Source organism: Fundulus heteroclitus, chromosome 24 (genome assembly GCF_011125445.2).
Source record: "Fundulus heteroclitus isolate FHET01 chromosome 24, MU-UCD_Fhet_4.1, whole genome shotgun sequence".
NCBI lineage: Eukaryota > Metazoa > Chordata > Actinopteri > Cyprinodontiformes > Fundulidae > Fundulus > Fundulus heteroclitus.
The window spans coordinates 17,834,019-17,849,224 of record NC_046384.1 but is presented as its reverse complement, the minus strand read 5'-3'; the positions used below and the strand labels follow the sequence as shown (position 1 = coordinate 17,849,224).

The following is a 15,206-nucleotide window of genomic DNA, read 5'->3' as shown; positions in this document are numbered from 1 at the left end:
AAAGCTGAAGTGAAAAGACATATAGTTTTCAACGTTTTTTTTTTAACCACAACAATCTGAAAAGTGTGGCATGACTTTGTATTCAGTAGCCGTCCAGCTTCCAAGTTGATTATTCGCTGTTGGTTTTTATCAAATTAAAGAGTCTACTATTGATATATGAGTCATAGCTCTTTATTTTTTCCACATTTGTTTACGTTTATTCGTTTTTAAAATCCATAAAGTTCAATCCGACCTGCATGTCGGCCACGTTTAGCACCGTAGGATCCGCTTCAGGATTCCTATCCGTGGAAAAGAAAATGCTTCTGCTTTTTATTAGGTGATGGATTTCATTTTGTAACCGTGGAAACAAGGCAAGGCCAGCCACAGCGAGTTCAGCTTTGAAATACGAGTTTGTGAAGAGTTGACGGTTACCAGCCCTTCCTCTCTCATCTCCTGCGTTAATCCACACGCACACACACACGCAGACACGTCTTGTCTGTTTTTACGACCTCATATCGCCACAATTTATTTCTATATTTTATGGGAACTCGCGTTTTTACGAGAGGAATGAAATGCCGAACAAAGGCCAGAACGCAAACATTTATGCAGAGTGTTATGGCTACGGTTTTGTAATCTTCTAGTGTGAGTTTCGCCACCTGGGCGTCCGAGATCACTGAATCAGTCTTGTTTCCTGTGACTAGGAGAACATTTCCTCCTCGTGCAAGCAGGGGTTTAGTCTTGATGCGGCACAAAAACACAGTCAAATGTTTTCTCTCAACTGCTTTTGCAAAAACCTTCACTGTCATAACTTGAAAAGGTTTGGCAAAAAAAAAAAGTGCTTTATTTTTTTTAAAATTAAAACAATTCGTACACCTTTCTTTCAAATTAAAGTCAATATCAGATGTGTTTGAAAGAGCCGTGAGTTCATTACATCCAATGATTTCATCTAATAAAAGGGAAATAACCTGACGTGTGAGGTGACGGTCCAGAGCCCCAACAGGTTATTACTCACACACATCCGCAAAAGTTACATCCGCAGATGTCTTGAGGAAAATTGCAATGTTACAGAAGTAATTCTGCTAAAAGTAAAAAGCTCGGGCTTGTTTAGTGGGCTCTCCTCATGTGCTGATTGTGTTCCAGGTCCAAAAAGGAGACGGGAGACAAGAGGAAGCCTTCGCTCCTGAGCAGACCCAACTTTCCTCTCGACGGATGCTCCGTGATGCGAGACAGGTCCTCCTGCTAGTTTTGTCTGTTTGTCCTGAATAATTACGTTAAGAAGGAAGACGGATCTGAAAATGTGACCTTACTGTGACATGAAAACACGAGACCATGATCGACCTTTAAAAAACTATTTCCAACTTTAATGGGACTAAAAAAAACACTTAAGTATAGCTGAAAATTGTCCGTTTGGTGGGCGTGAGGCTGTACAACAACCTGGTTGGTTACTCTATGTGTGGCCACCATCAGACCAGTACAGTTGTTAGACTTTCTCTCTTCAAGGATTTCCTCCAGATTTAGGTCTGGACTCTGGCTCAGTCAATCCAGAACTTCACTTTTGTTCTTTTCAAGTTGATCTTTAGCTGTTTAGCTGAAGCACGGCTAAAAGCAAGAAACTAAAGATCTCTTGGTCGTCAGCTTCATTGAACCTTGACGGCTGTGGGTCAGAACCGCTTAGCGTTTAGAGCTAATCCTCTCCACCTCAACTTGCTTTAGTGGCAAAAATACGTTAAGCCTCAAAACGTTAAGTCTAATTTCATCCGGGCAACAAACATCCTTCAGGACAACATGCAGCTCTTCACCATGTCAGTGAACTACCAGAACCAGACAGTCATGGTATTTTTAACTACTGCCCGGTAGTTTAAAGTGTTTTCACTCACAGGGGGCAGTAATGGGTGAGTTTATACACTCACTGAGAGGAGATGAAGAAAGGATGTAATTAAATGATTTCTCACCAGCAAACCAAAACAGTATCCAAGCCATTTTTTTTCCTTTACTGTTTCTTGTTTGGTGCCACCCTCCATCATTGTTTCTGGCAACGTGTACAATAAGCACAGGAACATAAATGTGGGCTGCAGAGAGTCCTAACAAACCTTAACGGGCCGATATTTACATCACACAGTGGAGCCGACTGAACCAGGCCTTAATCAAATGGAGGATAGCAGACATGGTTGTTATATCGGACAACCAGTACCAACCAGAGCTGCCTGCACTTCCTTCAGTGTTGTTGGCGAAACATGACCGCTGTTTATAATAAAACTATTGTCACAGTATATTATATGTTTTTGTACCCTGCTTTAAGCAATAAAACCTCCTTTTGATGCTGCGTCTTGCATTGGCAGATGGTGTGCCCATATCAACAAAGACGGGCAAAGACTTTTTATTTTTTATTCTTCTGATGTATTTTGTTTTCCAGTTGAATCACAGGATAAATATTCCATTAAATGTGGAAAAGTTTTCAATGCATTCATCACGGTCCCATTTTTAAATGAAAAAAAAAACCTGACTTATTACCACAGGATGTGTAAACTTTCAGAGCTATATAAGAATATTATTTGCATAGTAATCGGAAAAATCTAAATATGCTCCATATTTTTATTCTAGCTTTATAAAGGTTTAAAAGAGACTCAGCTAAGTCAACCCTTTTTGTATGTCACACTGGTTTTGTTTAAACCCATAACAAAGTTCAAAGGAATTATTGTATCAGGAGCACCTCATTGAAGGTAAATAGGATTTAAAAAAAGTTAATTTGTTTCCATGACTCTATTCAGAGCTTCGTAAAAGTAAAACTAATTTATGACACGTTGATTAAAGACAGAATAATACATTACAATTTCTGTAATTTTGATGATTATGGTTTACAGGTAATGAAAACACAACATTTAATTTCTCAGAAAATTAGAGCCCTACACAGGGGTTGACAGTCAAAATGCCTGCCTAGTGAAAATTATATCCATATTGCGTAGTATATGCACTAAATACTTACCTTTTGCGTGTATTATTGCGTCAACGTGGCATGGAGGCTATCAGCCTGCGGCACAGCTGAGGTGTGGATTGCTTTGATAGCGGCCTTCATCTCGTCTGTGTTGTTGTCTCTCCGCTTTCTGTTGACGATACTCTATAGATTCTCCCCGACGTTTAGGTCAGGACAAATTTTACGGGCCAATCCAGCGCAGTGATACGGCGCTTATTAAACCAGTTGTTGCTGCGTCTGGCAGTGTGAGCAGGAGCAGAGAAGTCCTGGTAGAAAATGAAATCTACATCTTCTTCCAGACTCTGGTACCTTGCCTACGCTTCTCCTCAGGCAAGGTAAGACGGGACACAAGGCATGCAGCTGTGGACTATGTCCTGGATACGTCTGCATGTTGTGGCTTTCTTCTAAACCCTTAAATGGACCTTGATTACACGCCTTTTTCTATCGCACGTTTTCCTTCCACTCAACTTTCCATTGATACGCTGCGATGCAGACCTCTGAACAGCCAGTTTCCTTTGAAATGAATTACCCTTTGTGATGTCTTTACATGTATCAATGGGTAATCAATGACTCCGCCCTCTTCCTTGCATTTATAAGTAGGACGTACCTTAGTTATGAAATACTCAAATTTCTCAAGAACCTGAACTATAAAGCCAGAATAATCAAAACAATTGGAAATGTTTTTACCAAGTGGATTACAAATTTTACGTACTCCTGCAGCAGTACGTAAAAAAAAATATTTTAACCAGTTTAAGCTGATCAGGCACACCTGCCTTGGCAACTGCAGCTGACCAATCAGCTCAGACTGTGCCGCTCTGGATCCTCCTCTGCTTCCAGCTCAGCGAATGGTGACCCTAAAGTTTTCCCCCCCAATCCTTTCCAGGGTCCAGACGGGGAACCGGACTTCCAGCTGTACACCAGTATTCCCTGGGAGCTGAAGCAGAGGGCCCTCACGCTTTTTCAGCAGGCGGCCCGGAAGGTACGCGCGTGCAAAAACATCCAGAGTGTGACATTGTTACAGTTGGAATAATATTTCTCAGTAAATTTTAACGGCAGGATAAAAAAAAAAAAAAAAAAAGGTGTGTTTGAACACGCACGCATGAACGAACAGTTTCTGCCTGCCTCATTAGAGGGTCAGCGCCCCTGCAGCCCTGTCACTTTCAGCTCAGCCGCGCGCAAATGACAGAGTGAATGTATAATTTTCTTTAAGTACGGTGTATCAGGATCCATTAGTGTACTTATTTATGGATTTAAAAGCATATTCTTCATTGTAGCACGGAAGCCAATCCTATCAGCTCTCCATCACCGTCCATTTAGATTCTTTGATTAGGAGTCCAGCTGGAATATAAAATTGACAAAAGGAAAACTGTACGAGTACAATGTTGTTGTTTTTTTAAGATTTTTTTATTCTGTTAGAAAGCCATTTTTTTTTTTTTATTTCACTAAGCTTTAATTTGGCGGCACAATAATAAGGGGTCTGGTCTGAGACCACCGAACCTCATTACGAACTCATTCTGACAAATTGAAGGCAACTAAAGGTCCCGAATGTCAGAAAATAATTAGAGTCGGGGGGGGCGAGAAGCTGAAATCTCTCCCTGATGGTGTAACTGTGACAAAGTGCTAACAGGCTGCGCTCGTCTCTGCCTTGCAGGTAGCGATTCGATGCCGTGTGCAGCACAGACTGGCCTCTCTGAAGGAGCTGGCAGACAGTATGGAGAACGGTTGGAGGGTTCTGCAGCTTTTACAAAATAACCTGCTGATGGCATGCTGGATTTAAAAATGCTCTTTGCTGTCTCACTCTTCTTTTTTCTTCTTTTTTCTTAGTTAAGGACCAAACATGTGACTTTGAAGTATCTCTTTCCAATGTGTTTCCATCCTCCTTCCCCATTTTCTCCCTGGAGGATAATCCCATGGTGAGAACCCGTTTTTTACTCTATATAATGCGACCCATGGTGGTCTTTTACAATACATTTTCATTAGGCAGTCTTGACTTTATGCCTTAACAGACAGAAATCAGGCTAAAACACACGAAGCAATCTTTTATCCTTCGCTTCCTGCGGAAGACATAATTGATCCAACTGTGGAATCAGTGAGGAGGCTCGGCTTCTGGGGCCCTGATTAAATCTTTGACTCAGACGCCCTGCAGAGTTGTGGACCTCGGCGTTGAGCTGAATAAAAAAACTGCTGTTCGTCTCCTCGATATTTCAAGGCTCTCAGGAATTTGGAGGCGCTGCCTGTGGATCCCATTGATGTGACGGTGACAGCAGACATTCCTTACTTCAAGCTGCAGGTCAGTACTCTGCAGGTCAGGACTCTCCCCCCATCACAGTGCGCTCGTAGATCACTGGATATGTAACCAGCAGCGGTGTTTGAATGTAATTCAATAATAAGGTCACAGAGAAAACATCTTTACTGCGTCTCGACGAAGTCTGAAGTTCCTGTTGGCTTCCAGATCTGGATTAGCGAGGAAAAGCAAATAAAATAAGTAAAAGCATTTCTAATTCCGCTCAGTTTTCCTTCTCCCCATCATCATATTCCTCCATCTGTCCCTTCTGCACTGCAAAAACAGAACTTAAAATAAGTAAAATGTTCTTAAAATATGTGTATTTGTCCTTGATTTGAGCAGGTAAATAAGATGGTTTGCCAATAGAATAAGATTTTTGACCTTAAAATAGGAACAACTCATCTCCATCATCTTATTTCAAGGGCAGAATGTCTAATTATCTTATATTAGGGGTCAAAATACTCATTCCATTGGCAAATAATCTTATTTACCTGCTCAAATCAAGGACAAATAAACTAACGTTAAGAACATTTTACTTATTTTTAGATCTGTTTTTGCAGTGTGTCTCCCGTTTTTGCGTTTTCCTTATTTAAAGCCATAACAGAGGAAAAATGTTTCACTATTTCTGTATTCCCCAAAACAATGGAGAATTTCTGAGAAGTCAAGAAATTTGCATCTGTGAAAGTAATGAACATGTTGGAACCGTACCTTTATTGCTTCGTTATAGCAGCGTCGTATTGCAGTCGGTCTGCAGCCTTTTTTTTTTTTTTTCCCAGCTGACATTCCCCGAAAGGCAACGGACGCAGCGATCAGGTTGTGAGTCCTTCACCGAGACAGACAGTCATATGTTCTCACACTCGAATTATTTTAGCATCAGTGGTCGGCTTAACATTCATGCCTGTGGACAGGAGCACTGAGAAAGAAACACGGACATGCCAGTAGAAATCATCCACACGGAGTCTCCAGGTGGCCTCTATCGGATTTTCGCCTCTTTGTCCGTCATAAAAATCATCTTTCTTCTCATGTTAATTATTTAATGACCCATTAACCGTTCATCTGGTACGCCAAGGACCATTTAAGTTCAGCCTCCCTACTTACATTTTAATTGTCATGATAATACAATTCATACATCTGTACATCAATCCTTATGTGATTACATGCCCTCCCTGCACCTTCTCTGGCTTTCTCAAGGTTCTCTAGTCCTCCTTAGGCAGGCATGGGAGTCCATGGATGGATTCAATGCCCTGCTTAAGAGCCAATGTCATTAGCAGCAGTTGTGGGGGAAAAATAAGTACATCCTTACTCCTTCAATAGAATTTAAGAGGGAAAGTGGCTGCTAATTTATTTCCCCTAATGATTAGATCATCGGAAAGTCCGTTCACCTCCGTGAAGGAAGGAGCTCCGGTGGTTTGTTGGTTTGCTTCCCAAGGTTGGAAAGACATCAGCAATGATCTTAGAGAAGCAACTATTGCTCTTCATCATTTTCTGGAAGGAGTAAAAAACCACTTGGGTTTGTTTAAATCCCTTCTTTCTACAGTGAGAAATGTTGAAGATCAGGATCTGACCATGCAGTACTCAAAGAAACTGGAAACGACCCAGGAACTCCCTCATGGACTCTACACGCCGCAGCTAACACGTCAAATGCTAAATTTCTTAAAAGTACAATTAAAGAAAACGCTGAAACATTGTATATCATTTATGTTTGGAAAGCCTCTTAAAATATATGGGAACCTGGCTGAGGTCTACTGAGTCGTATCTGAACAAAAACACAACTCTGCTGCGACAGTAGACAGGATTGGCCGTAACGCAAATCAGCAAACATAACCAACACTAACCTCCTACCAGCTGCCAAGCACGGCGACGGAGGGGTGATGAATCAGGCCTATCTTACAGACCTTGGTCGGCTTGGATTAATTGATTTGATCATGAACATCTCTGTAAACAGCAAATATTCTAGAGTCAAATGTGATGCGCTCCATCCTGGTCCAAACTGGGACATCAGCTTGACAAGGAGCCGGAACTCAGCAGCTAAACCTACTACTTTACTACTACTATTCCAAGGGCCTAGTCAAAGTCCAGGACATATAATGCTCTGGAGGGACCTGCAGAGAACGGTCCCGAAACTGATGCCTGTAAACGTCAATTAGCTGAAGCACCGCAGTGAACAAGAGCGGGTTAAGCTTCCTCCATCATAATGTGTACGATAAAGACACACTAAATGCCAAAGGACACTTAATGGTTGGCCGACTCGTGGGGTGCGCTTGGTTTTTTCTCCCTGACTTTTTGTCCTGAACGGCAGATCCCGTGTTGCGATTGTCTGCGTTGATGAGGTTGCATTGCATTCGAAGCAGCTAATGGAGACGAAGGGACCCTGTGTTTTACACCCAGGGGGGGGGGGAAGCGGCATAAAGAGGCGTGCAGAAGTGGATTGTTTTTTGCAGGTGTGGAGAATCTGAGAAAGCGGTATGATGGGGAGTGATATTAAAGAAACGGGAGTTCATGTGGAACAGCTGAAATAACGGAGGGCGGGAGGTGCTGAGAGCAATATGCGGTCAGAGCGACTCGCCGTGTTTCTAAGCTACAACAGGCTTTTCTAACTTGCAAATATAGATTAATTTGATGCATTTCTAAGTGCCGCCGCCTTCTTGGTTTTATTACTTTGTGGAACTTTGAGCATTTTAGCAAAACTACATGAAAATGAAACCCATCTTCCCCGTCTTTCCTGAAAACATGAGGTTCTGTATCGTGTGATGACTCCTCTCTAACCACGCGATCACCGATGTTATCCAGGTTCCCCAGCACTATAAGCTCATGGGTTACCAGCCTGTGTCCGCTTGGGAAGCATTTAACTCCTACGTTCCCACAACACCGGCCAGGCCTCTTCGTGCCGGAGCCTCGGTAACTATCAAACACCCGGGGGGGGGTTAAACCGTGTGTTCGCACTCAATCCGGGTGCTTATTTGTTTTATTTATCTCCTTTTAGGAAGCGCAGGCCCCTGCCAACATTCTCTGCGCGACGGAGCTCAACGCTGGACTGAGTGAAGAGGAGCCTGCAGCGACGAGCGAGACGGCTAGACTCTCCTTCAGTACTCCTGAAGCTCTGATCAGGCCTCTCCCTGCACACCCTCTGAGAATCTTTGTATGGCTGGGGATTTTCTGCAGTGCTTCGTACAGGAAACACATCTGGGTGCATATTTTTATTCACTGCCATCTTGTTTTAGAATCCAGCCCCGGGACTTCAGACTTATAACCCACAGCCTAAGTACCTGGACAGCGACTTGGAGTCTCACCTCTGTCCTCTGCCGGGGTAAGCGCAGCGTTACGTTTTCCTTTTTGTTTTCGTTAAAACTCTCCAACATTTATTCAGTCGTTACTTTTTGTGTAGGTATGCTCACCGTGGGAGCGACGCCTCTGGCTTAATGACCCCGACTCCACACACTCAGGTTCTCCGTCATGAGGTAGTCGTCTCTCAGGCGCTGATTTCTTCTCAGCATTTGCTCAGCGCTTGAATGGGTTCTCAGTCACATTTATGGTAACTGATGTTGTTTTTATGACCTGGATAGGAGGGAACCCGAGATGGACCCTTGGGGAACCCCACATGTGGTCTCTGCTGTGTGTCTTCTGACACACACACACACACACTAAAAACCTTTAATTTAATGCAGCAGAACAACAGAAAGTAGTATTCAGCAACATCAGCTCTGTCTAACCCCGCTGCCCTCGCTGAAGAAACGGATCCCCACAGCATGATGCTGCCACCGCCATGTTTCACCGTTCGCTTGGTGTCTTCAGGGTGTGGTGCTAGTTTTCCACCTCACTCAGAGTTTTTTTTTTAACGTACGCCAAACAATTACATTTTGTTGTCATCTGACCCGAGCATCTCCTACCCGACTCGTGGCAAACTGCTCACGGGCAACTTACTCCCTGGTCCCGATATGGAGACAGACGTCGGCACTGGGTTTCACTTCGGGGCGTCAGAGTAAATGGGGGGTGGTTATATAAAGACGTGTCACACTTTTTCAAAATGTCTTGTTTCTATATAACATCTAAAACAATGTACTGGTTTTTTTTACCGAATTGCAGCCATCCACTACTTTATGTTGAATGTTTTAAAATTTCAATACTTAGACTGAATTTGAATACTTGCTTGTAGTGTTTCTGTGTACATCCTTGATTATTTGTTCCTGTGGACCTAAAGTGCATTTTTTCAACTTACTTTGGATAAGAAAAAAAAAAAAAAGCAACCCTCTTGTTTCTTTGTCTAACACAGTTTGCTCATGTTTGTCTTTTTTTTTTTTTTTTGTTCCTAACAACAGGAAACAAGCTGCGGGATCGTGAGACGGAGGGATTCTGATTCAGTCTCTAACGAGTCCCTCATTAGCAGCCCTCCCCGTAGGTAGGTCACGTGTTTCGTCCGCGTGCCCGACTTGCCGAATTTTAACCGAAGCGCTTAACATGCCTGAGTTTTGTGGGGGGCGGGAAGCCTTTAACCTTCCAGCTGACATAAATGAATCATGAGCAGCAGCTGCAGAGGGCTGGTTACGCTCGTGTCAAAGTTGCGCCGCTTCCGCTTTGTCCTCGGATTCGAACATGGGAACCAAATACTGACGGCAGCTAGTACAACGTAAACAAACGTCGCACGGTTCTCACGCTGACCACCAAGGCTCCGCTCGAGGTCCTGAAGTTTTTGTTTACGCAATGCAAGCTTTCAGCTTTTTAGAGCGACTGCTGTTTACACGACCGTCGTTTTTTTTTTTTCCCGGCTAATAGAATCTCAATCAGTGGAAGTGAGATGTACACAGCCCTCCGTCTCCCCCATCGACGTCCCATCGTTTACTAGCTCTGGTGTCACCTGCCAAGCAGCATAACGGCAAACACGGCTCCTCACCGTCGTCCCGTATAAATATGTAATGGAGGAGTCCAAACAACTTCCACCTCCTGCCAGCCTGCTGGATGTCAGATTGTCTACTTGTAATGTATCCACCAGAGCTCATAACACATTCATAGAGCCAGAGCCAGAGGCCAGGACAGCATTCTGCACTTTAAGCAGTTCACTGGTTTCCAGCTCAACTTCTAGATCCGTTCCGTAGTCTTGCATTTGGAGAAAACACATAAATTAAAGTCTATTTGTTGTCATCTGGATGGAAGGAGAGACGGTTATCCAAATGAGATCATTCCTATTTTTGGTAGGGCTTTCATTCAGCGTAAGCGTCGGCTTCTCTCTATTAAAGAATCTAGGTCAGTCTCTGTGGAGGCTAACACAAAAAAATAATGATTTATTCAGTCTTCAGCCTGAGAGGACAGCAAGGAAGTGATATTTGATGTAGCGTGTTGGCAAACACCGCCCTGCTTCGTCTTGTTCTCTTAGCGCACGCTCTTCTGTACAATCGTTCTCTTCCCCTGACCCCTGACCCCTCTCCACGTAACAGCAACGCCGTGTCCTTTACAGTCCGTCCGGCGTGTTGGAGTTTCTCGCTTTACGTCCCAAAGTGATCGGTGGAAATCGGATAAAAAACAAAACAACAACAACAACAACAAAAAAACTCCTTAAACTGTCCTTGCGTTGCACAGTCAGACCCCTGGCTAAGCAGCAATTATCTTTACGGCTCTCGGCGCTCATCTGCCGGATAAATCTGGAAATAATTGTTCTGTTTTTTTTGTCTCCCTCGTCTGTAAATACGGCGCGACGGCGGCCCATTCTCCTCCGGGGAGGGAAAAACAACAGAATAAATCTCCGAAGCAGGGCGGACGTGTGTTGATTTTCATCCGTCAGGAAGCGACTACTCGCCTTAATTGGCCACGTCTACGCTCAGCTGTTGTCGGAAACTTTCACACAGTTGAACCTCGCTCTGCCTCCACACAGTGAGCTTCATGCATAGGGTCTCATATAGAGGAGTAGTTGCTTTAAAAACAAGTCGCGGCTGGCACTTTTATTGGCCGCTGTTATTTTAGTTGCCTTCAGGACAACACTTTGTCTTCTCGTGTAATATTTCAGAAGATTAGAGCGTACCAAAAGAAGGGATCGTTAACTATTCCTCTTTGCGCTGCTCTGGATCCTCCGGAGTCCCGTCTCCTCCGGTGTGCTCGCCTCTCCTCATCTTATCTCAGGTTTTATACGGGACTTTTGTCTGGGGACGGACATGGCCGCAGAAGACGGTTAGTTTTGTGTCTAAATACACAACGACGGCCCATTTTCAGTTTTCTGATGTCTATTAAAAAGGTATTTGTAATACCTGAATGCCGTCACAGGGTCTAACAAGCTCCCCCGGTGCCTTTTGAAGCCAAACAGGACCACAGCATCACACATCCTACACCGTACACGACAGTGAACGTAGGATGCTTCTGAATTACAGCAAGTTCCGCGTTCCTTTCGCACCGTACGCTTTCACTGCAAAAAGAGAACTAAAAATAAGTAAAACTGTCTTGACATGAATGTATTTGCCCTTGATTTGAGCAGGTAAATAAGATTATTCGGCAATGGAATGAGAATTTCTACCCCTGAAATAAGATAATTAGACATCCTGCACTTGAAATAAGATGATGGAGACGAATTGTTCCTATTTTAAGTGCAAAAAATCTTATTCCATTGGCAAATAGTCCTAATTACCTGCTCAAATCAAGGACTAATACTTTAATTTCAAGAAAAATTTTCTTATTTTTAGTCCTGTTTTTTCAGTGTTGATTCAGCTCCTAACTGTGATTATGGAAAAAAAAAGGGAGGTGGCTTACGTCTCAGCTCTCACCTGCCGAGGAGTTGAGCTGTGGATTGTTATCCTCATACAGGCCCCTAAACAGGCACTAAAGGATGAAAGGATGTCTTCTTGGCAAGCGTAATTTTTGACTTGCTTAAGTGTTTGCGTCTCTCTTCAGGAGAAATAACAACAACGTGCGTGTTTCTCCTGCAGGTCCACCGACTACAACGCAGGTATCCTTCCTCTCTCCGCACCTCCGTCTGTCGCCGCCCTCCCCGATGATCTCCCGCCGCTAACGGAGGCCTCGTAAGCACCGCACGCTGCCGTCTGCAGGGAAGCCTCCCCCCCCCCCCCCCCCCCCCCCACTGCCGCTCGTGTCATTCACGCTAAAACTGTGTGCAGGTGTGCCGGTTCGGGGGTCCAGCTAACACCAGAGATGATTAGAGCCGGGTTCCTGATGAGGAACCCCCCCCTCGCTGCAGGAACAAGAGCCAGGTCAGTTTAAAATCAGACATTACTCACAGGGTCAGTCTAGCGGGGAGGATTTACAAGAAGGAGACGCTTTGGAGCGGATAAGCAGAACGATCAGGATCCGCATTTAGCAGAAAAAAAAGGGCAGAAATAAACATGTTTAGTTTTAGGAGGGGAAGTATTCTGGATAAACAAAGCATAAAGTTAACAAATGAGCCCATCGTGTAGCTGGAGTTCCTTTCCAACAAAAGCTTCCTGGCAGCCGCGTCGCGCTGGATGACACGCAGAGATCCCTAACTACTGTCTAAACTGGGAAACGAACCCTCTCGCTGTGCTTCATCCTGCAGGGAATGGCCTCCATCCTCCTCTGACGTCCCACTAAATTGGTGATGTTGCAAATGTTTTACGCTCAGGAGCGAAGGATGATTAAACCAGGCTCACGCACCTGCAATTAAAATGCCCCGTTTTAGTCTTATTTAATATCAAACACAACCTTTCAGTCATCACCGTGTCACCCGAGCCGAAATAGTAGGAAATTAGATTCATTTATCTGTCTGGAAATGTATTAAATGTTCTTCGTTATAGAGTACAGCAGAGCTAGATGAAAAAGCCACGTTTTATAAAGAAGAAAGCTTCCTGAGCTGTTTCATTTTTACAGTTTTTAAGGGGTTTTTGAGCTTCTTTTTCTCCACCCCATGTTTCCTTATATTGACGTTAAGCTGCTCCGTTGCAGGCTGGAGGTGACCCACAGGTCTGAGATCAACCAGATGCAAACAAGACTGATGACCAGACTGAAACAGCTAGAAGGAGAGGAGCGCGAAGGCAAAACCGCTGCACACACACATCCTCCCCGGGAATAAACACCACCGCTTTTTTTTTTTCCGGAAGGCACATTATTCAGCCGCCATCCTACTCAGCCCCATGCAAGACTCTCCTTTGTCTGTTTTTGCAACTTCTGTAAAATGAAACCCAGTTACTTTCTCGCCCACCTGTAAAGCTTCTTCCTGCCCACTCAAAATTGCCTATAAGCCTCCCTTCTGAGCTCTCAGAAAGGCTGGAACTGTGTTATCCCTCCACCTACTTGATCCACATCCGTGTGCAGCAGAGGTACGGCTACAGTCTGTTCCAGCGAGCTGCAACTCTGACAGCTCGGTTTCTGCACTGAATGGACTATTAACGGTTTAAATGCAAATGAAAGCCAAAGAATTTCACCCTCTCTGTAGGTCTGACAATGAGTCCTAATTGAGGTTTTGTGTTTTGAGAAGATTTCAGCTTTTTAATTTGCCCTACAGCACGCTGATTTGCAGCCATCCAGGGACCGGATATTATTCTAGTGTTAATTAGAGACATCGGTTCAACATTCACACTTATGTGGTTGTAAAAAAAAAAAAAAGAAGAAAAAAAGCAAAGCAGCTGATGTCAGGATTTAATTATCAGAAAAGCTGACAAGCTGCGAAGTCACCGGGATGTAATCCAGCGCGGCGCAGATGTGTCCCGTCGCCCATAGAGGGAGCTCCAGCTCCACACCTCTGACAGATGGAAGCAGCTGCCTCTGTTTGTCTATCTGTGAATGTGTGTACACTCACTGATGGCAGTGGGCTGGAGAAAAATAAAGTAACACTGAATGGCCTGTTTGTACTCCCTTTTACAGACACACACAAAGCCAGAAAAAAGGTCACATTATTTCGACATATGGTTGGATCCAGACCAAAATGCAGCAAAAGCATGTAGTTATCTGACTATTATGTCATATTACACTGAGATGACAGCAAAATGTTCCCTGTTAAAGGGAGAAACTCCTGTCTTGGCTACGATGGACAATCCAACTGCTAAATATTGTGTTATTATAGAAATATGTTTTTTGCTTCTTTACTTCTCAATAACATTACATTACATATATTACAAACACAAACCGTCTTTATTCACCGTATTTTTCGGACCATAAGTTGCTCCGAAATATACTTCACATCTGTCAATAAATGCGTCATAAGGAGGAAAAAAAACATATATAAGTCACGCCGGACTATACGCATTTATTTAGAAATGTGTTTCACACAATCCCAAGGCTAAAAACGGACATTTAATCTGGTATGGTCACTTATTCAGTTGCACAGCTGCATCCACAACTTGCTGAATAACATAGAACATACCTGAGAGATTTAATTAAATTAGCAGGCAACTTCAACTGGGAAAGTTCTTGCCAGCGCATGTCGGCGTAACGGGCCGTTACTCTGAAAGTTGTCAAAATTACGCTGAAATTAGACCGTGAGTGTAACGGTGCTACGTGCTAAGCTAACAGTACGACGCGCATGTTTGAGAGCCACATAAAGCTAGAGCGCCCTCGTGTGGCTATAGATGGTAATGTTTACTTCTTGGTTCATGTTGGTCAAAATGAATTACCATTTTAAATTAATATATAAGTTGCAACGGACTATAAGTCACAGGATCGGCCAAATTATGAAAAAGTGTGATTTATAGTCCGAAAAATATGGTAATAATCAAAAAGGAGTGAAATAGTAACAGAGATATATGTGAAGGACGTAGAGACAGAGGAAATAAGGGGCAACGGCATACAGTGCTTTGCAAAAGTATTCACACCATTTGAATCCTTTTATGTGTGATCATGTTCCTTTCCTAAGCCACCAAGTTTAGTTTATAGTTTATTTCTTTTTGAAAGAAAAATCTGAAAAGTGTGACATCCATTTGTTTTCAGCTCCCCTAAATCGATGCTTTTTAGACCAGCCTTTTACTGCAATTACTTCCACCTGTCTTTGGGGTATAACGCTGCCACCTTTGCACATCTAGAGAC

The 15,206-nt window shown here is 43.5% G+C and overlaps 1 protein-coding gene across 1 annotated transcript in view; it reads left to right on the top strand.

The window, feature by feature from the left end:
• cfap221 (cilia and flagella associated protein 221) overlaps positions 1–13,801 on the top strand; it is a 29,044-nt gene extending 15,243 nt beyond the window's left edge. Inside the window, exons 13-25 of the mRNA XM_036128401.1 lie at positions 1,120–1,209; positions 3,834–3,929; positions 4,602–4,671; positions 4,775–4,863; positions 5,160–5,240; positions 8,025–8,126; positions 8,227–8,373; positions 8,456–8,541; positions 8,620–8,692; positions 9,551–9,630; positions 12,140–12,232; positions 12,329–12,421; positions 13,131–13,801. Of these exons, the coding sequence (XP_035984294.1) occupies positions 1,120–1,209; positions 3,834–3,929; positions 4,602–4,671; positions 4,775–4,863; positions 5,160–5,240; positions 8,025–8,126; positions 8,227–8,373; positions 8,456–8,541; positions 8,620–8,692; positions 9,551–9,630; positions 12,140–12,232; positions 12,329–12,421; positions 13,131–13,257 (1,227 nt within the window). The 3' untranslated portion in view covers positions 13,258–13,801. The remainder of the gene's footprint in view (positions 1–1,119; positions 1,210–3,833; positions 3,930–4,601; positions 4,672–4,774; positions 4,864–5,159; positions 5,241–8,024; positions 8,127–8,226; positions 8,374–8,455; positions 8,542–8,619; positions 8,693–9,550; positions 9,631–12,139; positions 12,233–12,328; positions 12,422–13,130) is intronic.
• The last annotated feature ends 1,405 nt before the right edge of the window (positions 13,802–15,206 follow it).